The sequence below is a fragment of the Geotrypetes seraphini genome, chromosome 3 (genome assembly GCF_902459505.1).
Source record: "Geotrypetes seraphini chromosome 3, aGeoSer1.1, whole genome shotgun sequence".
In the NCBI taxonomy this organism is placed as follows: domain Eukaryota; kingdom Metazoa; phylum Chordata; class Amphibia; order Gymnophiona; family Dermophiidae; genus Geotrypetes; species Geotrypetes seraphini.
The window spans coordinates 261,335,860-261,363,531 of record NC_047086.1 but is presented as its reverse complement, the minus strand read 5'-3'; the positions used below and the strand labels follow the sequence as shown (position 1 = coordinate 261,363,531).

Sequence of the window (27,672 nt, the reverse complement as noted above, 5' to 3'; positions counted from 1 at the left end):
CAGCAGGCAACCTCATATGCATGTTGGAGTTCCTCTCTCCTCCTTCTCCCTCCTAGCTAGGATAATAAAGATGGGAACAGCCTGCAGAACCGGCTCTGCACTTCTTTATAAGTGAAGCAACCTAGAATGCCTTTAAGGCTTGAAAAATTGCTGCAGCCTGAGAATAATTTAAAATATGCTTTAAAAATTCCTGGCTGTACTGCTTTAGCAATACCTTTAGGTTGTGTTTTGAGATTTTCCCAGCCTTCATCTGTGTCTCAGCATGGAAGGAACCACAGTTTGACCTTGGCAATGTTTCAAGTGCTAGAACATTTCACTAACTAGGGCAAGAAGAGATAGTTCAGCAAACAGAGGGAGAGTGCCTCAGGAAGGAATAGTGCATGCAAACCCAACAGATCAAATGCTCAGTGAGCGATTAACACATGTGCAGAGCCCTAACAGCAGTGACAGGAGAAGCAGCTTCCTGTCACTGCTGTTAGGGCTTCTGTTTTTTTAATGGCATAGATGTACGTATGTTATGCATGCACAATATACCCACACAAAAATAAAAGCCCACACACACTGATGGCCCTTCCCAATGACTCCCTGCCCCCGCCCGCAGCAGTTGCTTAGCATCCATCCTGGAACACAAAGCAAAAAGAAAGCACACCAAGTGCGGCTTCTCAAGACAATGAATTATTTCCCCACTCAGGAGACTCCCTTACGCCAAGTATCCTCTCCAGCCCCCTTCCAGGTACCTTTTACCTTAGAGACTGAAGAGTCAGCGCCTTTGGGATCTCAGGGCATCCCCCAGCCATGGGTTGTTGATGCCTCCGGCTGCTCTCGAACCGGCACTCAACTCCGCTGGCCCTCGCTGTGTCCTCCACGCTGCTTGGTCATGCTCTCATGCACACTCCACAGCTGTTGCTCCCACGCAGTCTAAACCTAATCCAAACACTGACCGGATCACAGGAACACCACATTGTAGCAGGAACCAAAACAAAAAAACTGGTTTACCACTTCCAAAAAAGCACAACAGGGAACAAAAATAATTTCTTCCTGTGTCCACTAGGAGGCAGTAAAATCACACGATGACACAATTTATGTGTAATGTGACCATTTATTTTTTTCATCAAAACGGAACATCTATTAATATTCAGTCCCGCCCCCAATTCCGCCCTAACCCCACCCCCAGCCCCACCCTAGCCCCTCCCCCAATTTCTTCCATTCATTTTCTTGTATACACAATATCTTATTAATTCATAATGGTAAACATAAAATATTTTTTAAAAAACCCACAATGCACACTGTACGCAGAGAAAATATTAATTATCATTTACGAGTTTCAGGATTTTTTCAAAGATGTCAAGGCAGATTACTTTAAATATGCAATGTCACCTCAGTAACTATAGAAAAATAGACAAATATAGTGCAAAATATAGACAGCAGATATAAATTCTCAAAACAGACACATTTTGATCACTAAATTGATAATAAAATCATTTTTCCTACCTTTGTTGTCTGGTAATTTCATGAGTCTCTGGTTGCACTTCCTTCTGACTGTACATTAGAGATTGACACGGCGACAAAATTCATCACCGTTCCCGTCCCCGCGGATAACCGCGGGAAATAATCCTCTCTCATTTTCTAGTGTCTATTTCAACCTTCTACACCAGCATTCTTCAGAGCAAAGCTTGCGGGTCAGTGGTTGTGCCCAATTATACTCTGATTCTACCCTCTCTCCTTAAAGAATGACATGAAGATGGTTTCCCGCGGGGTCGGGAACGGTGATGAATTTTGTCACAGTGTCATTCTCTACTGTGCATCCAATCTTTCTTTCTTTTGTATTCAACATTTCTTTCAGAATCCAGACACATCCCCTTTGGGTCCAGGTCTCTCTCTCTTTTCCCTCTGTTACCCTCCCCAGATTCAGTGTCAGTTCTCCTTTCTACCTTTGTTCCAGGTCTCCCTCTCTCTCCCCTTCTGTTTGAACCTCCCATAGTCATGCATCTGCCTCCTGTCTTTCCACTTTTGTCAAAACCTTTTTCTCTATAGTCTTTCTAATGTGCTTACAAACCCCCCCCCTTTCTTTGCCTCTTTCTCTCCTTCTTTCCTTCTTCCCTCCCAGCAGATTTTAGCATATCTCTCTCCTCCTTTTTTCCCCTCGGATCTAGTATCTGTCTCCTTCCTCTTTTCCTCCTCCCAGGTCTGGTATCTGTCTCCTCTCCTTCCCCCCCTGCTCTGGCATCTCTCTCTCCGCTCCCTTCCTCCTGTTCTTCCCTGGTCTTCCTTCTCAATTTATTTTCTGCCTCTGTCTAAATTCTTTTTTATTATTCAGTCCTCAATTTCCCTCTTTCACTGTGTCTACCTATAGTTTGCCACCTCTTTCCCTCACCCCTTCCAGTAACTAACTTTATCCTCTTCCCTCAATCCTGCATGTGCCCTTTTTTCTTTCTCCTCCCCACTTCCTTCTAGTGTCTGCTCCCCCTGTCCCTCACACTTCCATTCAGCGGCTGTCCCTCCTCTCCCCCACACTTCCATTCAGTGTCTGTTTCCCTCTCTCTATCACTTCCATCTACTGTTCACCCTCTATCTCGCCCCTTCCATTCACTGCCCTCTGTGCTCTTTCCATCCAGTGTACGCCCTCTCTCTTCCATATGGCATCTTCCCTCTTTCTATGCTCCTTCCATAAACTATCTATCCCGTGCCCCTTCTCTCCTTTGTACATGATTGATTTCAGCTCTGTCACCTCTCCGTTTTTCTCTCTCTGTCTCCACCCCCTCTCTTATGCTCTGGCATCTCTCTCTTCTCCTTTCTTTCCTTCCCCCGTGGTCTGGCATCATCCCTTCCCTGATTCCCGGCATCTCTCTCCTTTCCTTTTCTTCCATCTCTCCCTCCCCCTCCATGCTCTGACATCTCCTCCTTCCTTTTCCCTTGGGCTGGCATACCTTCCTCCTTCCCTCCAAGCCCTGGCATTTCCTTTCATTCCCTCCCTCATCTTCCTTCAACACTCTCTCCAATTCTCTCCCCCTCTGCTCCCTTTCCTCCTTGTCACCCAAGAACTTCATCGGGCAGCAGTAGCATTCACAATTCACTGCTGTTGCCGGCTTCAGGCCTTCCTCTCTGTCGGGTCCTGTCTTCATGAAAACAGGAAGTAGGCAGGACCCGGCAGAGAGCAAGGCCCGAAGCCGGCAACAGCAGCGAATTGTAAGCGCTGCTGCTGCCCGAAGAAGGTAATGGAGCACCGAGGCAGACCGCTTCTCCTCCCCTCCCAGCCGAACCCCCGCTGACCCTCCTATCTCTCCCTCCCGACCCTCCCAGCGAGTTGACAACCTCCCTCCAGTAGCGTCAGTAGCCGCAGCAAGCCAAACAGGCTGCTTTGCGGCTTTCTCCTGCCAGCGAATCCCTCTGCCGCGTCACCGATGACATCATCAGTGATGCTTCACCGGCAGTAGAAAGCCGCGAAGCAGCCTGTTTAGCTTGCTGCGGCTGCCGACGCTACTGGAGGGAGGTTGTCAACTCGCTGGGAGGGTCGGGAGGGAGAGATAGGAGGCTTCAATCCCCTGTCCTGTTGTCCTCACTCACAGCTTTGGGACGCCCTCTCTGAAAACGGGACATTTTGGGCGTCCCGAAGCTGTGAGTAGGGACAACGGGACAGGGGATGTGAAAAAGGGACTGTCCCGTTCAAAACGGGATGTATGGTCACCTTACTTATGTGGGACAGGATCCCAGCTAGGCCAACTTGTCCCTGTGAATCCCTGTCCCAGAGTAAATAAAGGCAGTGGAACACAGCTCTCAGTGCCTCCCAGAAATTGCACACTGAGACTTCTCTGTTGTAACACAGAAAAAAAAAACCAACACTTTAATGGAACATCCAAAAACTCAAACAGGTTGGTCAGTATGGCACGAGCAAATAAGGATTCTTGACTTATCCAATTATTTCTTATTGGAAAAATAATAAGGTTTCAACAGTTGTACACACTTGAGCTTCTAGTATAATGTCCACCTTTAGCTCCAGGTAAGTCTCTTGAGTTTAAACACTCAGCACACAGTCTCTTGAATACAGAAAGAACATCCAGGCACAACCAGTGCAGTAGGACAAATCAAACATTTTTTTTAAAAACCCAAACTTTTCTTCTGGCCCCAAACTAGCTGGCCTAACAAGAACAGCTCATTCCACAGTTTCAAACAAATGCTTTTTCTTAAAGGCACAAGCTCTGGCTGGAGCCCTGCTTGGGTAGAGCTCAGTTCCCCAAACAGGCTGAGAGGATAATGGGCCTGTACATCACTGGTGTTGCTGCCTTCCCCAAAAAGACAGGCACTGGTTTTATACTTCACCCCCACAGCACAACTCATACACACCCACAAAATAACCAACACAAACACCTAAGCAGGTTTGAACAAAAAATATCAGAATGAAAAATCTCCAGTGAAAAATAAATTGTTTGGCTTAACAGCCTACTCACAAACCATTTATTCCACATCAATATCAGGCAAAACAGAGTCCTCCTGGTAATCCATTTGTAGTCTTCCTGCTGGGTTTCTGTCATGGGCTCAGCCTGGCTTTCAGCAAGCTCCTCCATTTCCCAGTCAGCAGTCTCCGCGGGGGAATTGGCTTCTGCTGGCTCCTGCTCAACCTGCCTCCTTCCCAGCCTACGGTCAGCTGCTTAATCCAGCTATCGTCCTCTGTCCAACAAGGAAGGAAACCTCAGCACCCTGCCTCACCCTCTTCTAGCAGGGTCAGGCAAGATCTTAAAAGGCCCTAAGTCAACTTGAGCTCTAGGCATTCTTAAATGGACAGGCTGCTGCCTAAAGATGGGCACAGGATTTTTATAAAGTTCTGGATGTTTCCCAGTTCTCCTGCCAGGGTTTTTAATGGGGCTTACAGGATCCTCTAACGTCAGGGGCGGGACTGCGGCAGATAAAACGTGCTGCAGAGGCCGCCGGCGGCAGCCTGCTAGGATCGCTACAGCACCAGTGATCCTCTGCAAGCTGCCATAGAACACTAGACAGAAGCCGGAGGACACTAGACAGAAGGGGAAACATGCCGGCCTAAATCCGCAGAGCCGAGGGTACCTAGTGCTTGCGCCTATGCAGCACTTCCAGGCTGACCCTCGCCCCCTAAAGCAGGAGCAGCAGAAGTGCATAGCCAGCAAGAGGCAGCGCTTAGGACAGACTGTTTACTGCCAGAGCGCTGCCACTTCTGCTCACTTGAAGGTACGAGGAGGCAGGTTAGTCACCGAATTGGCAAGCCTGATTTTTTTAGAAATCAAATCAGTTTGAAATGATTCACCAAAGTGAATCGATGAATCAGGCAGCACTAATCTAAACCAGTGTATCGCAAACTCTGTGCCTTGGTACACCAGTGTGCCTCCTGAGATTTCAAGTGTGCTACAACACACTGGCGAGGAGGAGAGTCGTCCACGCAGCGAGTGGCATGTCCTGTAGGAAGTCAGCAGAAGCAGATGAATCTCCTCCTAGCCGGCGTCTCTCCTCCTCTTCCCGCACTTCCCGGATCCCTCCACGTGCCTTCCGGCCAGGGCACTACATTTAGTATGCTACCGGTCAGAAAGTTTGCGAGACACTGATCTAAACTAAACTAAATCTTAAACTTATATACTGAGTCATCCCTGAGAAACAAGGCTCAACTTGGTTAACAGTAGTTGTCGTTAATAGAGAGAATTGACCTCATGAAAACTTATCTGCTAGAAAACGCTAAAACAGTATTTTATGTACCTCTATCATATCACCCCTGATCCATCTCTTCTTCAAGCTGAAGAGCCCTAGCCGCTTTAGCCTCTCCTCATAGGGAAGTCATCTCAAACATTTTATCATTTTCATTGCCCTTCTCTGTACCTTTTCTAATTCTGCTATATCTTTTTTGAGATACTGCGACCAGAACTGCACACAATATTCAATAGTGCTGCCCGATTCAAGAAAAAAAATTTCGATTCGATTCAGCCTATTGAATCAATTTTTCAATTCAATTCGATTTTCCTGCCCAATTGGGTGTTTTTTTTGGGGTTTTTTTAAACATCCTGGTGGGTTTATTTTATATGAACAAAAGGGAGAAAGAAAATCCAACGTAGTCTGCAGTAAACAACAGAAACCAGAAAACAACAAACAGACTGCAGACAATGTACAAGATGCAGGCGTTGTTTATTAGTAAATGCAGTAACATATACAACCTTATAGCCAACCAAGGGACCCGACACGGTCCGTGTTTCGGATGACACGCCTTCCTCAGGGGTCCATGGTGGTTAAGGTATAAAGCAAACTGCGTAAAAGATAACAAACACACGCCAATCACGATCAAATGGGGTCAAGCAAGTTTGCTTTATACCTGCATCTTGTACATTGTCTGCAGTCTGTTGTTTTCGGGTTTATTTTATAACCTCTTCACCCCTTTTATAGCTTCTTCACCCCCTTTGCCTTCTCCTAACCACACTAGCACTGTGGTGTAAACAAACAAAAAAGACTTTTCCTCTCTCTGTTAAATCCTAGCTCACATTTGCGGTCTAACACCAGCTCTGGCAGGATACACGTTTCAAATCTGACTTATTGTAATCACAAAACAGAAAATAAAATGATTTTTTTCTACCTTTTGTTGTCTGGCCATTATTCAAATCTTGTTGGTTCCAGGCTCTGGTTGTCTTCTGATAACTTGCTTGCCAGGGTCTCCTTCTTTCTCCATGCTAACCATCCAACTGCCATCTCGGTCCTCCCCTTCCTTTTCCATTCCTTCCCCCGGAGGTCTGGCATCTTTCCTTTTTTTCATCTCCATCCACAGATCCACCTTTTCTCAACTACCCTTTCATCCAGCATCTCTCCCTCCTTCCCCACCACTCCAGGGTCCACCATCTCTCCCTTTCTTTTCCCAACTACCCTCCTATTCATCTCTATCCCCCTCCACACCATCCCTTGTGTCCAACTTCTCTCCCTTTCTGTTCCTTCCCTCCCTAAATCCCACTGCCCATCATCTCTCTCTCTCTCTCCTCTATTTTTAGAACCATTATTTCTTCCCCCCAAAGTCCGGCATATGCACATCTCTATGAACCCCCCTTCCCTCCCTCCCTCTGTGTACTTCTACACCAGGGCCCATTCTCCTGAAGGTTTGTCCACCCTGAAGGTCTGTCCTCTCCCTGAAGGCCTACACCCCACCCCTGTAGGCCTGCCTGTCCCCCCTGAAGGACTGTACAACCCCCCCCCCCCCAAAGGACTGCACCCCCCCCCCCCCCCGGAAGGCCTGTGCGTTCCCCCTGGCCTCTCGGCATCAATTTACCTAATTTCTGCAGCCTGGATAAGATCGCTAGTGCTAGCGATCTTTGCAAGCTGCCATCGGGTCTTCCAAGCTGCCTTCTCTCTGCCACGGTCCCGCCCCTCCTCTGACGTACATCCTCTATCCAATTCTCTGGTCACCCAGTCATCTTTGTTTTCCATTCCTTTCCTGATGAATCCTAGCATTCTATTTGCTTTCTTAGCTGCTGCCACACATTGAGCTGAGAGTTTCAATGTATCTTCAACAATGACACCTAGATCCTTTTCCTGGGCATACATAATAGTATAATAATGCAAATGCAAACACGATACCCTAGCCAAGCAGCTAGGAGGCTGACGACAATCACAGTGTAATCCATCTGGATCTGTATTTAAAAACCATTACAGATGTCTTTGAAAATCGCTCGGAATTGACTCCTCAGTCATTAATAGCGGTATAAAAGCTTCCAGTAAAGATAAAGAGTCTGATAAACAAAACTAATGTTTTTTTCCATACAGGTTACAGCACTCAATAAGCTGTTAACCACTCAGCAATACTAACAAAAAAGCATGACAGCGTTCAAAATAATTTTTCAGCTTAATAAAACTAAAGTGTATAGCACAAAAAGAAGCACTTAGCTTAGAAGTCTTCACCAGTCTCCATCTTCATGCTGAAATTTTGCTTACTATACCTATATCAAGGGGTAGACATCTTTATGATTCAAGACTCTTTCTTTATTACCTTTTGATACTATAGTAAGTGAAACTTCAGCATGAAGGTGGGGACTAGTACTGTGGAACTAAAGATTTCTAAGCTAAGTGCTTCTTTTTCTGCCATGCAATTTAGTTTTATTAAGTTGAATAGTTATTTTGGCCGCTGTGCCCTTTTGTTAGCACTTTTGCATCATTTGCACTTGGATGGATCAATGATGGCATAAGAAATAGCATTGTTGAGTGATTAACAGCTTATTGAGTGCTGTAACCTGTAGGGCAAAAAAACATTAGTTTTTGTCTGACAATGACTCTGAGATCCATCTTTCTTTATCAATAAATATTTCTGTTACGTCCCTTCTGGATTCAGTATGCAATCCAGGAGCTGCAGAAATCTTAACACTTTTCTGAGCACATGCTCCTCCCACCTTAGAGAGAGAGTTAGAGGACCCTGCAGTTTCAGTTTCTGCAAGCAATCTGTGCAGAAGTCTCCTTTTTCTTATTTTTTCACTTAAGTTCATCTTTTTTGGTGGCTTGAGTGCCGTGAGACCCCTTTCTGGTGGGCTGGAGATCCCTTTCTGGTGGTCAGAGGAAAGGGCGCAGTCCTGCAGAGCCAGACTTCTGCTTCACAGAGAAACTGGTGGATCTGTGGAGCCAGCCTGCTGTGTGCCACCCTTCTCAGACTTGGGGTCCATTCCCCTGGGAGTTCACTTATCCTCTAACCTTGTCAGAGGTTTAAGCACAGGCTGTATGCATCCTGAATAAAGAACCCTCTGAGTTTCAGGGTGCAGGTTGCATTTTCCACCCCCAGTCACATGGAGTGGTTTCATGGGGGCGGAAGTTACAGTAAGAGTCTGTCCAACTGGCAGTCCAAAGATCTTCAAGTTTGGTCATTTGCAACAGTTTCTGAGGCAGAAAAATGCTTTCCTCCATTCAGCTGTAATTTAAACAGAGCTGACAGGCAGGCAGGCAAGCACAGCACAGACTGTAAGTACACCTTCATTATTTCCTATGTGAGCTTCGGGGGTGGTCTGGAGAAGTTAAAACAGTTGCACAACTAAGATGTAAACATGTCAAACAGGCGTGTCTTTAGAGATTTTCTAAAATCAAAATAGGAAATGGCCTCAAGTATAAGTTTTCCAAGCCATTTCCAAGTTTGGCGGCCTGGAATGATAAAATTCTATTGGAAAACTTCTTGTATTGACATGATTTTAGAGAAAGGTAATTAAATAGATTTATTCTACGAGTACTTTTATTAGAACAATTCAAAGAAAACTGAGAGGTAAGGTAATCTGGTAGCATCCTGAAAATTGCTTTGTAACTAATGCAGGAAAACTTGTACAGAACTCTGGACTCCACTGACAACCAGTGAAGTTTTTGATAGAAAGGGATAATGTGCTCCCATTTTTTTTAATCCAAAGATGAGAAGAACCGCAGTGTTTTGAATTAGTCTCAATTTTTTGAGTATTTTTTTTGTAAGCCCCTAAATATATAATATTGCAATAATCCAAAATACTTAAAATGGATGTCTGCACTAGCAAACGAAAAGACGGTTCATCAAAAAATTTCTTAATGGTGCGGAGCTTCCATAAAACCAAAATACATTTCTTAAACAGTAAATCTGTATGTTTTTCCAGGGTCAGGTGTTTGTCGAGGGTTATACCCAATATTTTTATTTACCATCATGTTTCTATGAGTTCTTAGTGAGGTCTGTTTATGCGGTGTCTGCGTGCCAGACTCTTTGGATAATCATTGGGCTTAGGATGCTGCCTCCAAGGCCACTTTAAGCAGACTTTCTTTGAAGGGGCAGCTTCTTTTTGGGAAAGGTCTGGATGATTTCATGGCCAGTGTTGCTGATCACCGCCCTAAGTCTCTCCCGGTGAACAAGTATTGCTAGACCTTGGGAGGGGACTGTAGTAATTTTTGTCCCTACCACCAATTTCATCAGGAATCCTCAGACTCTTTCTCCCAGAGATATTCCCAGGGATACAGTCCCCGTTACAACAATTCCAATGCCAGACATCCTCAAGCCTCTGAATCCCAGGCAGTTACTGCTCCTAAAAAGTCCCAATGATGCCAGAAGTTAGATTGGGCTTCCTCATATCGGGGGCTGACTTTCTCAGTTTTACCAGGAGTGGACTCGCATATCCTCAGATCAATGGGTGCTGAATGTCATTCGGGAGGGGCACAAGATACATTTCTTTTGCCTGCTTCCAGATTTGTTTCTGGATTCACCGGCAGGTTGACCGGAGAAGGACTCAAAGGTCTGTGCTACCTTATAGCATCTCCTGGACATCCGAGCCAAAGAACCCATTTCAGAACATGAATTGGGCTTAGGCAAATACTCCTTATACTTCATCATGCCAAAGAAAGGCTCAGAGGACTGGAGACCCATTCTGGATCTCAAATTGGTCAATCGCTTCCTACAGATTCCTCATTTCCAAATGGAAACTGTGCACACAGTCATTGCTGCTGCCTCTCCTGGGGAGTTTCTAGCATCCTTGGTTCTCATGGAGGCCTCCATATTCCAATCATCCCAGAGCATCGCAAGATTCTGAATTTCTATGTACTGGCTGTTCCCTTTGGGCTCATAACAGCTCCTTGCACTTTCACCAATGTGATGGTAGTTGTAGTGGCTTTTTCTCCAGAGGCAGGGTGTCCAGGTCCATCCTTACTTGGACGACTGGTTAGTTTGGGTTCTGTCTCGACAGGAGTGCGAACGTTTGGATTGTCAACTTCAAGAAGAGTGAGTTTATGCCATCACAGACCGTGGAGTATCTGGGTCTTCTCTTCAACATCCATCAGGGTCTTGTGTTTCTTCCCAAGCCACGCAGACAGAAACTTCAGCAGCAGATCAGAGATCTCCTGGACCTTCCAGCTTCCATGGCCTGGCATTATCTGCAGGTGCTGGGGTCCATGGCAGTATCATTGGAGCCAGTCCCCTGGTCCAGAGCACACATGTGTCTTCTACAGGAGTCCCTCCTCTCTCGGTGGTCTCCGCAGCCTCATCCCCTTCAGATGCCACTCCCCTGGATGAAACCAGCGCAGAGCAGTCTGCGCTGATGGCTTCAGGGGGAGGTTCTCCACTAGGGCCCGCTTCTTCGGATCTCAGAATGGATAACTCTTATGATGGATGCTAGCCTGTCAGGTTGGGGTGCTGCGTTGCATGAAAATTGATTATTTTTTTAAGTTCAATCTTTTTATTAAAAAAGAACAAAATACAAATTTCAGGTAACATAAACAGTTCATGAAAGTAATAAAAAAAAACAACATATCAGGAGGAAAAAACAATAGACTGTAAAAGATTATGATGGTTAAGTCTTTTATAAGAAAGAGTCAATAGGTTTCCAAATATTTCTGAAAGCGTAATTTGTCCGCAGCATGTTGTTCAGATCTCTTAAACAAGCATAGAGAGTTCCACCAAAAGGGAAAGTTTAATGATGAAGCAGATTTCCAATAGTGCAGCACTTGTTTTAAAGATTCATCAGTAATAATGGACACGAACACAGTTAAACTAAAAGAAATTTGATTATAACTCATTTTGGGCTTGTCTGATGAAACATGTCATTAAATAGAATTAAATGAATGCATAAACATTGAAGGTCAGATTTTCAAAAGGACTTATCTGTTTAGCAGCTAAAAATTCCTAGACTGCCCTGGTGTGTTTGAATATCACCTCCATATGTAGAGCCCGTGACAGTAAGCTGTCCACTTTTTTGAGGCAGCTTTTAACTCCTAACTCCCATTCACTTGTAAAGTACTCATATCTGTTTCATCATTCTCTTTGTGAGTAATTCCCTAATCCCTCTGTTTGTCTATTTTAATTAGATTGTAAGCTCTATTGAGCAGGGATTGTCTCTTACATGTTTGTGTACAACTCTGCATATGTCTAACAGTTCTATAGAAATGATAATTAGTAAGTAGTGGTCAGCACCATAATTAACCAGCAAGGAGCAATAGGTGTACATGGTTTTTGTAAACACTGTGGCCAGTGTTTAATTGACCCATGAGTTTCTCTTGTGAATGAAAAGCATGTGTGTACCTTAAATTGATTTAAACAAGGGCATAAAGATTGCATGTTAAGAGAGTAGTTTACATACACATCTACAAAAAAAACAAAACACACCAGTCCCCTTCTTCCCCGTCTACCTAAATGCCTCTTTTTACTGTAGCCAAATCCATGTATACTGTGAAAATATGTACATGTTTTAAAGCTATTGAAAATCTACTCATGCAGACTCCAATTAAGCTTTGGAAAATGTATTCTGTACAGCCTAGGGACCAGACAGATGGAAATGTAGAGTACACACTTGTATATCCTAGGGGCAGCTAGAAACACATGCATCATTTTGATTTGTAGACTTCTGTAGCTATTTCACCTCTCAGATACCCTGTGGATCATGCCAACTGCTGCAGGGGTAGGCTGAGGGCAGTGGATGGAGCATTTCGTTTTCTTTACTTATCCTGCCTACAATAATTAATGAGAGAGGTTGAGGAATAATTAATTTAAGCAGCTGAAACAAAATATTCCATGTACCCACATTCCATATTTGTGCACAATTGTTCTCTTAATCTTCCTTAGATATTTAACCGGTACCCCCTCCTCAGATGTGAGCTCATATTATGTTTACAAGGAGAGACAGAGAAACCCCTTTTCTGAAAAGACTTTTGCTTATAGAACTTGCTGATGAATGGGGGGGTGGGGGGAAACACTGCACAAGTCTCTTATATTTTGGGTAGGTTTTCTTATATTTTGGAAGAAAAAGCATGTCCTGCAAGGGATCACAGAAATGTGTTTGCTTCCTTTTAACAGAGGACACGATACAAAAGAGGGCAGTGTGTCACTTCAATGGGAAGACGTATGCCGATGAGGAGCGGTGGGACATTGACAGCTGCACACATTGCTATTGCTTGCAGGGGCAGACCCTCTGCTCCACAGTCAGCTGCCCCCCTCTACCCTGTGTGGAGCCCATCAATGTTGAAGGAAGCTGCTGTCCTATGTGTCCAGGTAACAGGTTATCTGTAGCATCTGCTCTGAACTTCATTTTTAGTCATTCCGACACTGACATCCAGCTCCTCATTGCAGCTCACAATTGGTTCCGCTAACAGAGTTTCCAGGGTGGTCCATGTGGTTCCTAAATTCAACCAAGTATAAATGGCCACGTCTAGATTACTAAGTGCAGACATAAATTAGTGTATTATATCATCTGTGCCTATACTAGCAAATTGTGCCAACGCTCCACCTAAATTTCACTCCTGAACCCTCTTACTGGCAAAGAATATGTCATTTTGTCAAGATATGTACTTTTACACTGGGCAGTATTTTATGAAAAGCCATATACGTGCAAAGATGACTTTATAAAATTTCTCCCCCCAACACACACACACACACACAATTGGTGACTAGATTCTGTCAGCACCAGCTGACAGTAAAAGTCATTGGATCTTGCAGCTAATTCAAACTCAAGATTTTCATTCTTTTGGCTTCTTTGATCTTTCTGCTTTCTGATAGCGCTAGGGCTCTTGGCATAAGTCTTTATCTGCTATGTGCCTTTGGCTGTTCATTACATGCCGATTTTCTCACTTCCAAACCTCTGAAGTTCTGGTCCCAGAGATGACTACACTATCACATAAATAACTGAAGTGTTGAGACTTTAAAGGAAGTTATATGTTACAGGCTTAGGAATCAGGCATAAGTTTTGTATCAGCACTATAGCAGAGAGAAATTCAGTATTTTGGTACTGGTAGACTTCAGAGGCAGTAAGGACAAGGCAAGATGGTACTTCTAATAAGATACTTAGAGGAAGATTTTCAAAACTTAACATGCCTTTAATGCGGTTGCTAAACCTGCTCTATTCGGTTTAGGAAGGAACTATTTTACTGCCCGATTATCAGAATGGCTCACCGTGTTCTTTTCTGAGCTTCCTAGCTGTCTTTGACTCTGCCATGCAAGTGTAGTGCAATGAGATCATTAATATTAAATGATTCCCTAATCTCGTTGTAGTGCATTTATGGACAAATTTTTCCGGCAGGATCTGAGCTGTCATAGACTTAGTTTCTGTTCAGTGCCTGAGTGCTGATTGGCTCAGGCACTGACAGGAAAGTAAGGTTTGACAGCTTAGAGCCCTCCCCCCACCCCTGGCGCAAATTTTAAAAAAGAGAGCAACCCCAAATCGAAGATCAGCAGGAGGGGTACCCACTCCCTCCCGCTGCCACCATCAAACAACCACTTGACACCCTCAGGCAGCAGGACACGATACAAAAGAGGGCAGTGTGTCACTTCAATGGGAAGACGTATGCCGATGAGGAGCGGTGGGACATTGACAGCTGCACACATTGCTATTGCTTGCAGGGGCAGACCCTCTGCTCCACAGTCAGCTGCCCTCCTGTCACCGATGTCAAACAACCCCCTGGCAGCGGGAGGGATGCCCACTCCTTCCCCCCACCGCTGTTAAACAACCCCCCTACATCTCCCATAGCAGTAGGAGGGATGCCTACTCCCTCTCACCGCCACTGTAATGTCCCTGACAACACCCCCCATGAACCCCAACAACACTCCCGTCTCCCTACCTTCTTCAGGAAGGCCAGCCTGAGGGATGACTATTCCCTCCAGCTGGCAGGCCCACCTCTTCAAAATAGCAGACCTTCCCCTTCTCAGTGCATCCTGGGATACGCCAAGGATGGGCCTAATGCTCTGATTGGCACAGGTGACTAAGACCCTTCCCCTGGTGCAAGAAAGGGAAGGTCTGCCGTTTTGAAGAGGTGGACCTGCCAGACAGAGAGAATAGGTATCCCTCCAGCTGACCTTCCTGAAGAAGGTGAGGGGACAGCAGCGGCATGGGGTGGCAGGAGGGAGTGGGCATCCCTCCCGCTGTTGGGGGACTATCGAGGGTGCTGTTTGATGGGGCAGAGGGAGTGAGTGGGTAACCCTCCCACTGCCGGGGGGAGTCAGAGGAGTTTGACGGCCGCTGCAGGAGGGAGTGGGCATTCCTCCCACAGTCTGGGAGGTGTTGGGAGGGTTGTTTGACTGCGGCAGCAGGAGGGAGTGAGCATCCCTCCCACTGCCAGGGGAATGTCGGGAGGGTTGTTTGGTGGCGGCAGGCGGGAGTAGGTATTCCTGGCACTGCCTGGGAGGAGGTATGGGGGGGGTGTTGTTGCCAGGGGTTGCTTGATGGTGGCAGCAGGAGGGAGTGGGCATCCCTCCCCCTGCTGGGGAGGTGTCGGGGGGTTGTTTGATGGCAGCAGCAGGAAGGAGTGGGCATCTTCCTGCCAATCTTTGATTTCCTACCAGTACCGTAAAGAATCCCTGGGGTGGAGAGGATAGGCAGGAGCTATCCACAGTTGTTCCTGCCATTGCCAGTGATAGAATCCAAAATGGTGCCTGTGACCCCTAGCAGTAGTCTCACAATTCTACTGATAGGGATCATGATTATTTGGGCACCCACTTAGGGAAGAGCCCTTCAGGTGGCTTGTACTTTTGGGGGGTCTTGATTTAGAGGAGCGACATGAGGGAGACTAAAGATTTACTAGGTGATGGCCCCTTTAAGCAATGGCCTTGGCCCAGAAGCATCGAGTCATGACTTGGCAGTCTGCTGCTCCCAGACATATGCTAACACTGTTTGCGAGGAGACTCACAAGCAAAATTAGTCCTTTACTATGGGTGTTAGCCACCTGTGATACTGACTCCCATAGTAAATCAAGTTGTAGTAAAAGCCCCCGAATAGCATACCTTGATAACTTCCTCCCTTTCTTTGTAGAAGCTTCACTGCAATGTACCATAATGCTGTTCATTATCTATCTATAAGCAGGTATATAAGGAGTAATTCTATAACAAGCTACCTAAATTTACAGTAGGTGGCAAAAACCTGGGTAAATGCTAGTATTCTAGTCATTTGTGTGTGTAAGTGAACACATACTTAGCATTTTCCAGCTAAGAGCTATCTATAAAATCAAACCTAGTAGGGTGAGCATTCACATGAGCAGCGTTTGGGAAGAACACATGATTACATATATAGATTATAAAAACTATAATCTGTAAGGTGCAAACATGTACATTAGCTGTATGGCTGGTGTGAGCGGTCATGCCTAAAATATAGGTGCCCTTTTACGCTGATATTTTATAAATAAAAGTTGGTGTGTACTTTTTTCATATAGAATAGGTTCCTAAGAAGCGTGTTTATGATGCCTAAAAATAGGCATCCCTTTATAGAATTACAGTAGAGTCTCGATTATATGACAGATTGCTGGAGAATCGTAAATTTGGATAATACAGAATAAGTGGATAAGGGATGAAATAAAAGTGTATAGAATGCATGTTTCAAAAGAGGAAGCAGTAAAAAAAGAGTTTAAAACGTAATGTGCCTAAGAATCTTAGTTAGCACTGACTTTTAACAAAATGTGATGCTCAGAAAATGAAAGAGAAATCCATTTGCATCCAGTGACAATGCAATAACGTCACCGAGGTATGTTGGAGCTGTTCCCTTTTTAGGCATACTAAGCAAAAATCGAAAGTCAGAAGTCAGCAGAATACTGTTGTGGTTGGGGAAATCAAGTCAACCTTTGCCCTCATGCCTCTCTCCCAGGCTTCCTAGTGGATAGAATGTTGGTCAGGCCATGTCCCCAGTGGCCTACTCTGTTCTGTTGCCTATGAAAGTCTTGTCCATGACCCTAGATCAGAGGTGGGCAACTCGAGTGCTGGAATCCAGTCATGTTTTCAGGATTTCCCCCATGAATATGCATGAGATCTATTTGCATGCACTGCTTTCAATGCATATTCATGGGGGAAATCTTGAAAACCCGACTGGATTCTGGCCTTCGAGGACCAGAGTTGCCCACCCCTGCCCTAGATGACCTTCAGTCTTTTAATGTAGATTTCCAAAGCTATTGGATAGTTCCCAACAGCAATAATGTACAGCCTGATTGTGATACGGGAAGGCCTCTGCTGTGACCTGGAATGCACCACTGTACAATACTAAAGTACTCTGAGGAGGAAAGAGTTCTAAATATCTTGTAGACTCCCCATATTTGAGTTACTGTTCTGGCTAAGTAGTAAGCCCAAAAAAGCCAGAAGAATCTACCAGTGTGAGGAGGGGGATTCCTGTGTTTCCTAAATCTCTGTGTTCTCAAGGAGACTATTTCTTTTTGTAAATGCCTGATAGACTCAGTTAGCAAGTCACTTCATTCATCTGGGCAAAAGACGTGGCAGGTGGTTCAGGAATTTTCTTTGCCCTGCCAAAGCCAGACTTACTGCCTCCGGCTCCTCTTCCTCTCTGATCTCTTTGAGTAACTATAAAAACCCAGGAGGATTTGTTTTCCTCTCATGGAGCCTCAGGTGCATGATCATTCTGTCAGCATGGGGAGCATCTCTTAATAGTTGTGCTATCATGGCAGAGATTTTTCTTCAGGGCTCTATGCCATTCTTTCTGATTACTTTCCTGAGCAGAGCTTCTAGCCTCCAGGGATAATCTGAAAGTTTTTCTCCCTCTTTTTGACATGTGCTTCTAAATCGAAAATACAGGTCAGGCCCATTTTCTGCAGTGCCAAATGGATTTTCTATTGTTTCAAGGCACTCCTCAGCTGAGGTTGGGGTTTTCAGCTTTTACAGCCCCAAAAATCTGTAGAGCTGGGCCCCTTAGGCTTTCACCTGTTTGCCTTCTTTTTTTCATGGCAGGGCACTCCCATTCCTCCAAAATCTGGGCAGCTTGCTCCATCCAATTTTCATAATCATCTTCTCCTATAGGCACAGAAACTGTGCCTGAAAAAGTTTTTAACCTCTTATAGACAGTGTTTTCTTATTGATTATTTTCTTGTGTCGTTCCTTTTGCAAGAATAATAGAGGCAGTGTCACTAGAAATAGTTTCTTTGAGACTGGGCATTGGTTTAATGTCAGCTAGTGTTCTATCTTGCTGATTTAAATATTCAGGGAGTTCCTTCTCTAGACTACTATGTCTGTTCTGAGGGGTCACTAGCTTCCTTCACTGCTAGAATCTTCTAGGGTGTGGCCTTACTGTGTGGTTCAATTTGCTCTGGAAGTGTTCTAGGGTCTGTGTCTTAAGGGCATACACAAAGGACTAGTAATTTTTCCTGCATGGAATCTCTCATCCCAGTGGCGTAACAAGGGGGGGTGAGGGGGGGCGGTCCGCCCGGGTGCAAGCCCTGAGGGGGTGTTCCCGGCCTTGGCGTCCAGTTCCTCCCCCCCGACGTCCGGATTTTCCCCCGCCCCCCCCCCCACACCGTTTGCGATGAAGAAGCAGCTTGCAGCAGGATCGCGACGCCAGCGACCCCTACGCTGCTTCCTCCGCCACGGTCCCGCCCCTCCTCTGATGTCAGGGAGGGGAGGGACCGCAGCGCAGGAAGCAGCACAGGGATCGCTGGCATTGCGATCCCGCTGCAGGCTGCTTTTCTACCGTAGGTGTTGCGGGGAGGCCAGGGGGACGAGCAGTCCTTCAGAGTGGGTCGGGACATCAGGCCTTCAGGGTGGGGCGGGCGGGCAGGCAGGCCTTCAAGGGGGGGGGATAGGCAGACAGGCAGGCCTTCAAGAGGGGGACAGGCAGGCAGGCAGGCCAGGGGGACAGGCAGGCAAGCCTTCAAGGGGGGACAGGCAGGCAGGCCTTCAAGGGGGGGGGGACAGGCAGGCAGGCCAGGGGGACAGGCAGGCAGGCCTTCAAGGGGGGTTCAGGCCTTCAAGGGGGGGGACAGGCAGGCCTTCAAGGGGGGACAGGCCTTCAAGGGGGGGGACAGGCAGGCAGGCAGGCTTTCAAGGGAGGGACAGGCCTTCAAGAGGTGGGCAGGCCTTCAAGGGGGGGGACAGGCCTTCAAGGGGGCCAGGCAGGCAGGCCTTCAGGGGGGGGGGACAGGCCTTCGGGGGGGTGCAGGCCTTCAGGGATGGGATGCAGACCTTTAAAGGGGGGGATGGGCCTTCAGGGAGGGGGGCCCTGGTGTAGAAGTACACGGAGGGAAGGGGGGTTCAAAGAGACGCGCATATGCCGGACTTTGTGTCGAAAGAAATAATGGGTCTGAAAATAGAGGAGAGGGAGAGAGATGATGGACCATGGTTTTTAGGGAGGGAAGGAACAGAAAGGGAAAGAAGTTGGACACAAGGGATGGTGTGGATGGGGGGATAGAGATATTGGATAGGAGGGTAGTTGGGAAAAGAAAGGGATAGATGGTGGACCCTGGGGTGGTGGGGAAGGAGGGAGAGATGCTGTATGAAAGGGTAGTTAAGAAAAGATGGATCTGTGGAGGGAGACGAAAAAAGGAAAGATGCCAGACTTCCTGGGGAGGGAAGGGAAATGGGGAGGACAGAGATGGCAGATGGATGGTTAGCATGAAGGAAGAAGGAGACCCTGGCAAGCAAGTTATCAGAAGGCAACCAGAGCCTTGGACAAACAAGATTTGAAAAATAACCAGACAACAAAAGGTAGAAAAACTAATTTTATTTTCTGTTTTGTGATTACAATATGTCAGATTTGAAATGTGTATCCTGCCAGAGTTGGTGTTAGACCGCAAACGTGAGCTAGGATTTAACAGAGAGAGGAAAAGTCCTTTTTGTTTCTTTATTTTATTTACACCACAGTGCTAGTGTGGTTAGGAGAAGCCAAAGGGGGTGAAAAAGCTAAAAAAAAACCCATCAGGATGTTTGAAAAAAAAAAAAAACACCCAATTGGGCAGGAAAGTCAAATCGAAAAACCAATTCAATCGGCTGAATCAAATCAAAAAAATTTTTTTTTTCCTTGAATCGGGCAGCACTAGTTTGTGCTACTGTCTTAGACTTTAGGACCTGGGATTGGGGAGAGATGGCATCCTCAGTACTTTATAATGCAAGTGAAATGAGTATTTGGTCAGACTTTTGAAGGGTCTGGCAGAAGAAAAATATTGTGTAGGCCGGTGATATGAGACTGCAGGAAACGGGAACTTTTCTTCCTTGTATTTTTGTGAATGTCAGAGAGTTCAGTTAAAATATGTGCTTTATAAGAAAATATAATAATGTGTTTTATAAAGTTTGTCAGCATTGCTGGCCTACCCGGTAAGGTGTTCCTAATGGTGGTGGTGGTGGCAGCGTGTCAATGTATTGAGAGGAAGAGGTGGTCTGGGAAATTCTGCTGAGCAAACTCCGGGCCCATTTCCATCCCCCAGTTAGTCCACTCCACTCAACTGGTTCACACACTGAGTGGGTCTTTGGGTGTTGTGCCTGGGTAGTTGTTTTGGGATCTCTTCCAGTGGTTTGTCAGTATCTCCTTGTGGTCCAAGGAAGGAAACTTTGTTAACCTTAGCATTGACCTTCAGAATATGACCTTCAGAATATGTTTGTAACAGCGCTGCTTGTGTGGTATTAGGCTATATAGTAATCGAAAACCAGACCTTTGCACATTTTTGCACTATATGGTGGGTATATGAGGAGATTCACATTTCCTGCAGAGCTAAGTCCTTGTGAAGTTATCTTGTTCTTTCTGTATTTGACATCTAGCAAGGTCTCTGTTTGGAAGGAAAGATCTCAGCTTAAAAATGAAGTGGCCAGAAGTTATGGTAAAAGCAGATAGCGTTGCTGGTTTTAAGAAAGGTTTGGACAAATTCCTGGAGGAAAAGTCCATAGTCTGTTATTAAGACATGGGGGAAGCATCTGCTTGCCCTGGATCGGTAGCATGGAATGTTGCTACTCTTTGGGTTTTGACCAGGTACTAGTGACCTGGATTGGTTATCATGAGAATGGGCTACTGGGCATGATGGACCATTGGTCTGACCCAGTTAGGCTATTCTTATGTTATGTTCTCATCTGTAGGGACTTTTGTTTTCACTTCTTATTTTAATGTATTTTTTTTCTGGGAACTTATCAGTGTTTTTTTATAATGGGAACAAAAATGGAAGAGAATTAATGTGTGTGGAATGGGGGAAGGGGGTAACTAATTTCTTCAGCTAAATAATTCAATCCAACTCAACCAGACATAGGAGAACTCACGCACCATTCACACACCCTCCAACCAAAATCGTCAAAAGAAAAAAAAACTGTTCGACAACCTCCTAAGACTCGACCCCCAACTCGACAACCTATTGACCTCGACCACAGACTACAAAACCTTCAAAAAAGAAATAAAAACCTTTCTATTCAAAAAACACATAAAACCAAACTAACACAATCAGAACTGTTCCAAGCATCACCTGCATCTACTGATGTCATGACAATTCAGACATAATTTATGTTATGTTTGGAATAATGGTTACATATATGAGGTTCAATAAAAGAAAATTTTCACTGCCTGTTTCTATTATGACCATTTATTCTGTTTTATGGTTATTACAAAAAATATTTTTTTACATGGGGGGGTGTCAAAAAATGATGGGCCCCGGGTGCCACATACCCTAGGTATGTCACTGTCTCATCCTACTTAGGATTTTTATACCTTCTACTTTTGTGTTTCTCTGCAGTAAAGTCTGAATTTTTTGGGAACTAATTTAACACGGAATTTCTTATATATATATATATATAATTTTCAAACTACAATTGTGAAACAAGTAATTCATATACATATAATATTACAAGAAAAGCACAATAAATTTTTCATACATTAATGTACAATTATATTTATCCCCCACCCTCCCAACTAATATTCAGATAAAATAAAAACCTTCAAGAAACTATCCATAAATTCCCTTAATCAAATTCCAGTATAACTCCCTTCCCCCTCCCTCCCACCCACCCTGGATGTGTATGTTTACAGGTAAATGAAATAAAATCAGTTATCAATCCTTACAAAATTTAGCCAATGTCACCATTACCATAACTGAAGGCACCATTCAGAGGGCGGCACTGGCCCAGGCAGGCGGGCGGAAAGCTCGCGCCTGCTGGCCGACACTGAAAGTTTCAAGTTTCAAGTTTATTAAAAGTTTGTTGTACGACGCAAAAGTGGGCATAAGAGAGACGGAGGGCAAGATGGCGGCGGCGGCATGACGCTGTGAGAGCTGGAGTTTCGTCTTTCCTTGCTTTCTTATATTACTAGCATATATTCCTCAAAATCCAATATTAATATGCCTCACAGTAAGCGCAAGGGCATTCTCCGAGCAGACCCCACCAAGCTCGGGCAATTGCAGATGGACCGGTTTCTCACGAGCTCACCGGTCTTTTTTGGAGGGGAGAACTTACCCGCTGTAGCACCGACGGATGGAGACGCCGGAGCCATGGGATTCGAGACATCGCTCTCCCCTCAAGCAGCCAGGCTACCACCGAATCCGGCGCAGGACTGCGAGGAACGCGGGATTGCTGAGAACCTGAGCAGTTCGATGCTGTCCTGCGGTGGGGGTGACCACGCAGCCCAAAACGCCGAGTCAACATCGATTTTAGGAGCGGAGGGAACCGACTCCTCAGAAGTAACGCTGAACAATATTTGGAAAGTGCTTCAGAGGCTCGAAGCTGCAGCTACTAAATCAGCAGATGATACTTCCAAAGTTGTGAGTAAACTTGATGATTTGTCTAATTTAGTCCAAAATAACCAATTAGAAACAACGAGGAAATTTGATCAAGTGAATAAAGAAATATCCTCATTACAAGCTATTTCAGCTAATATGATCAAGGACAGAACTGTTATTCAGAATAAAATAGAGCAACTGGAAAACTTCAATAGAAGATTGAATTTAAGGGTATTAAATTTTCCTAAACTTTCTATTTCATCACCAATTGAAGTTTTCAAAAAATACCTTATGGAAAATCTTAAAATTCCTCAAGAACTGGTTCCACCTATAAATAAAATATATTATCTTCCTAGAAGACCAGAAAACAATACTGACAAACAGTTGGATAAACCACAGGAATTGGACTTAAAAGATATTACTGGGATATTAGAAAATTCACAGGAAGAGATTCAGTACCGTGGTACTCTTTTGGTTTCACTGGTCTTTGAACAAGATTTAAACATGATTATGAAAACTTTTTTTTTCGTTTTTCCCAGAATTTATTTTTGGGAGAAAAAATATGGATTTTTCCTGATGTTACAAAATCTACTCAGGAACGTAGGAAATTATTTCTAAACATGAGAGAAGAAACATTAAAATTAGGAGCTACTTTCTTGTTAAGTTATCCTTGTAAGTGTTTGATTCGATATGCTGGTACTAAATATGTATACTTTATCCCGGAGCAGCTTCGTACCTTTCTAGACACTAAAAAGTTTACATAAGTGTGATGGCTGTAATTTTATTTTTTGACTAGTTTTGAATCATGTTAAGCCTTTTTCCTTTTAATAATTACATTGGTTGAGAACTCCCTTTCTCTGTATACTACATCTTGTCCTGTTAGGAGGTTATTGTGGTCTAAGAAAGGATAAATTTATTCATAACATTGAAATTATTGTTATTTTATTTTGTGTTATCTTATTAAGAATTACTGGATTATGTTGTGTAACAATGGAAAATTTTCTTGTATGTATTTTCTCTGATTTGCTGTAACAAGAGGATTCTTGTGTAAAAATTTTGAAATTTATAAATAAATAATTTAAAAAAAAAAAGTTTGTTGTACATGCAATATCAGAGGGTGGCACTGAAACTGCTGGACCACCAGGCAATGGGAGACACTTAAGGAGGTGCGGAACAGGACGGGAAGATGCAGTGTGGGCCCAGGCGGGCGGAGGGCTCGTGCCTGCCGGCCGATGCACCGCTGGACCACCAGGCAATGGGGGAGATTTGAAGAGGGATGGGGGTGTTTTAAAAAGGGACAAGGGCTAAAATGGTACTGGGGGTGTGTTTTAAAGGCCTGACCCGGGGGGGGGGATGTTAAAAATTTATATCTTCACTGCATAAGTGAAAAATACGGTATTTTATTTTCAAATCCTTGCCACAGCAACCAATGTGCTCCAAAGTGGCTAGAGTGGAGCGCAGCAAAATACACCAAAATTAAGGTAAGCTCTGGGATAGGTTCCTGTTCAGGCACCATTTGTATAGCCCCTGGCCTATAGTACCTTGTGGCTGGTTATATGCACAGGAGGCAGAAGGACACTATCAGGTAAAAGGAGTGTAAAATAGAACAAATAGAAATTCCCCCTTCATCGGTATATTCAGTGTTCTGGGACACAGATCCTCTGAGGTATGTGCACAGAAATATCCTGATGCTTAGAGAAATTCTCTGCCAGCTCTCACAAAACTATTAACCAGAGAGAGACAAACTGTACTCCTTTCCCCTTCTGACTCAACTTCCTTATGTGTGCTCTCTCTGTACACTGTTTATCAAGCTGAAAAAACTGACTCTTTCAAAAGTGTCAATAGTATTTCTTTTGGGAGGAGTCCACACAGTGTGCATGATTGTTTCACTGTTGCCTTGATATCAGAGGCCTGCCTGCTGAATCTCTACACTTAGATTATATTAAGTGAACACAGACAGATTTAGGAAACACAGGAATCCCCCTCCTCACTGCTCTGCACATAGGAGGCTCTTAAACAAACTCCATGGTCCCAAAGTGGTGGATTAGAAACTGGTTGTTGGACAGACGCTGGGGGGGGGAGTAGTAAATGGAATTCACTCAAAGGAGGGTCAGATGAGTAGTGGAGTGCCTCAAGGATCTGTGCTGGGACCAGTTCTGTTCAATATTTTTGTGATTGACATTGCTGAAGGGTTAGAAAGAAAGTTAGCCTTTTGTGGATGATACCAAGATTTGTAACAGAGTGGACACCCCAGAGGGAGTGGAAAACATGAAAAATGATCTGCAAAAGTTAGAAGAATGGTCTAGAGTCTGGCAACTAAAATTCAATGCGAAGAAGTGCAGAGTGATGCATTTGGGGGGTAGAAATCCGAGGGAACCATTTGTGCTGGGAGGTGAGAGGCTGATAAGCACAAATGAAGAGCGGGACCTTGGGGTGATTGTGTCTGAGGATCTAGAGGCATCTAAACAGTGTGATAAGGTGGTGGATGTTGCCAGAAAGATGCTAGGCTGTATAGAAAGCGGAGTAACCAGCAGAAGAAGGGAGGTGTTGATAAAAACATAAGAACATAAGCAATGCCTCTGCTGGGTCACGCGGCAGCCCAACAGGTCCAAGACCTGAGCAGTAATCCTCTATTTATACCCTTCTATTCCCTTTTCCAGCAGGAAAATGTCCAATCCTCTCTTAAATCCCAGTACTGTATTCTGCCCTATAACGTCCTCTGGAAGCGCATTCCAAGTGTCCACCACACGTTGGGTAAAGAACAACTTCCTGGCATTTGTATTGAATCTGTCCCCTTTCAACTTTTCCGAATGGCCTCTTGTTCTTTTATTTTTTTGAAAGTTTGAAGAATCTGTCCCTCTCTACTCTCTCTATGCCCCTCATGATCTTATAAGTCTCTATCATATCCCCTCTAAGTCTCCTCTTCTCCAGGGTAAAGAGACCCAGTTTCTCCAATCTCTCAGTTTCTCCAATCTCTCAGCGTATGAAAGGTTTTCCATCCCTTTTATCAGACGTGTCGCTCTTCTCTGAACTCTCTCGAGTAACGCCATATCCTTCTTAAGGTATGGCGACCAAAACTGGATGCAGTATTCCAGGAGTGGGCGCACCATCGCCCGATACAGCGGCAGGATAACTTCTTTCGTCCTGGTTGTAATACCCTTCTTGATTATACCTAGCATTCTATTCGCTCTCTTAGCGGCCGCTGCGCACTGTGCCGTCGGCTTCATTGACCTGTCCACCATTACCCCTAAGTCCCTCTCTTGATGCCCCTGTATAGGTCTTTGGTGAGGCCGCACTTGGAGTATAGTGTTCAATTTTGGAGGTTATATCTGGCGAAGGATATAAAAAGACTTGAAGCGGTCCAGAGGACGGCGTCGAAAGTGATAAGAGGTTTGAACCAAAAGAAGTATGAAAAGAGACTGGAAGACCTAAATATGTATACTCTGGAGGAGAGGAGGGACAGGGGAGATATGATACAGACGTTTAAATACTTGAAAAGTATTAATATAGAACCAAATCTCTTCCAGAGAAGATAAAATGGTAAAACTAGAGGGCATAATTTGAGGTTACAAGGAGGAAGACTTAGGAGCAATGTTAGGAAATTCTTCACGGAGAGGGTGATAGATGCCTGGAATGCTCTCCCGAGAGAAGTGGTGGAGAGGAAAATGGTGATGGAATTCAAAAAAGCATGGGATAAAAATAGAGGATCTCTAATTAGAAAATGAAGGATGTAAATTAAAGCGCTAAGGCCGGTCTTGGACAGACCTACACGGTCTGTGTCCCATATATGGTGATTAGGTGTAGGATGGGCTGGGGTGGGCATCAATGTGAACTCCACTAATATGGAACATAAGGATGTTACTGGCCAGACTTTATGGTAGATATCCTGCAAACAATGGGATGGTTGGATAGGCTGAAGTGAGCTTGGACAGCAACTTCAGCATTTGGAACCTAGGACAATACCAGACTTTACAGTCTATGGCCCAGAAGTATCAAAGAAGAGACAAGTTAAGTTCAAATTCAAGTTTATTAATTTTAATATACCGACCATCGAAGAACATCTGGCTGGTTTACAATGTTAAAAAAAAAATTAAAAGTTAAAATTAAATTATTATGAGGGGAGGGGAAGTGTAAACATTAAATGGACAAATTACAAGAACGAACATGAGCTTGGGGTTAAAGGGAGAAGGAAAAGTTAATAATTACATCGTTAAAAAAACCCCAAATTAAAAGAAGAGGAAGAGAGGGGAAGGATATAACATCAGGAAAGGGGTTTGCTTCTTAAAAGCGGTTCGTATTTAGTTTGCTAGCTGTTGGAGAGGAAATATTTAGGTGCTATGGTAAGCATCTTTGAATAGGAATGTTTTTAATTTAATCCTAAATTTGTCAAGTGAATTTTCAAGGCAGAGTTGAGGTAGCATGGCGTTCCATAGAATAGGAGCTACAACAGAGATGTTAGTTTTCCTTGTGTAATAGAATTCTTTGATGGAAGGTATGGTCAGTAGATTCTGATTGGCCGATCTAAGAGTCTGGGAAGGGCAAGAAGGGATGATAAGTTTATCAAGAAAAGATGGGAGACGCGAAAGTTTGATTTTATAGACCAGCATTAAAGTTTTATAGGTGAGGTCGTTACTGTCATCCGACTCAGAGTAAATTTATACCAAGTCGGATGACAGTGACGGCTTTGGGAGACCCTTGATAAAGCACGGGAGTGCGAAACATGTCGGGTCGTCTCTTCCGAGTCATGTTAGCTCAAAGATAAGTGGCTTAAATTTATTAAATGGCTATATTATAGTTTTAATAGAATTTATAAACTGGTAAAACAAAGAGCACTTAAATATAAGCAGAACATATGTAATTGTAAGCTGGTGATGAGAACCACGTAATTCTTCCCACTACTAAGATATATTGAGCGGTGGAGTGGTGGGGCTGAGGCTTTCTCAATAATTTCAAAAGGACTCATCATACTGCTCTTCATTCGGGATTTGAACACTTGGGATTCTGATAATTGTTCCGAATTGAATACCCTAAAATATCTTACATCATTGTTAGGGAGCTTCATAATTTATGTCATTGTATTGGCTGAATATGGAATACAGAATGAAGTACATTACTGTTGCTTTATTTAAGTGTACATCAGTTATCACCAAAATATTTACAGGATTGTGTGACATCCTATGTGCCCTCTCTACCATTGTGTTCTGCTTCACATTGTAATTTGGTCATTCCTATTCATAAGAAATTACATTTAGAAGACATGAGAACTAGTCCTTTTTCATGAGCGGAACCTGTGAAATAAGCTTCCAGTATACATCAAGCAACAAA

The 27,672-nt window shown here is 44.4% G+C and overlaps 1 protein-coding gene across 1 annotated transcript in view; it reads left to right on the top strand.

The window, feature by feature from the left end:
• The window catches only part of CRIM1 (cysteine rich transmembrane BMP regulator 1), a 1,144,468-nt gene that overhangs the window by 1,100,156 nt on the left and 16,640 nt on the right, over positions 1 to 27,672 (top strand). Inside the window, exon 14 of the mRNA XM_033937787.1 lies at positions 12,761 to 12,955. Coding sequence (XP_033793678.1) covers positions 12,761 to 12,955 — 195 coding nt within the window. The remainder of the gene's footprint in view (positions 1 to 12,760; positions 12,956 to 27,672) is intronic.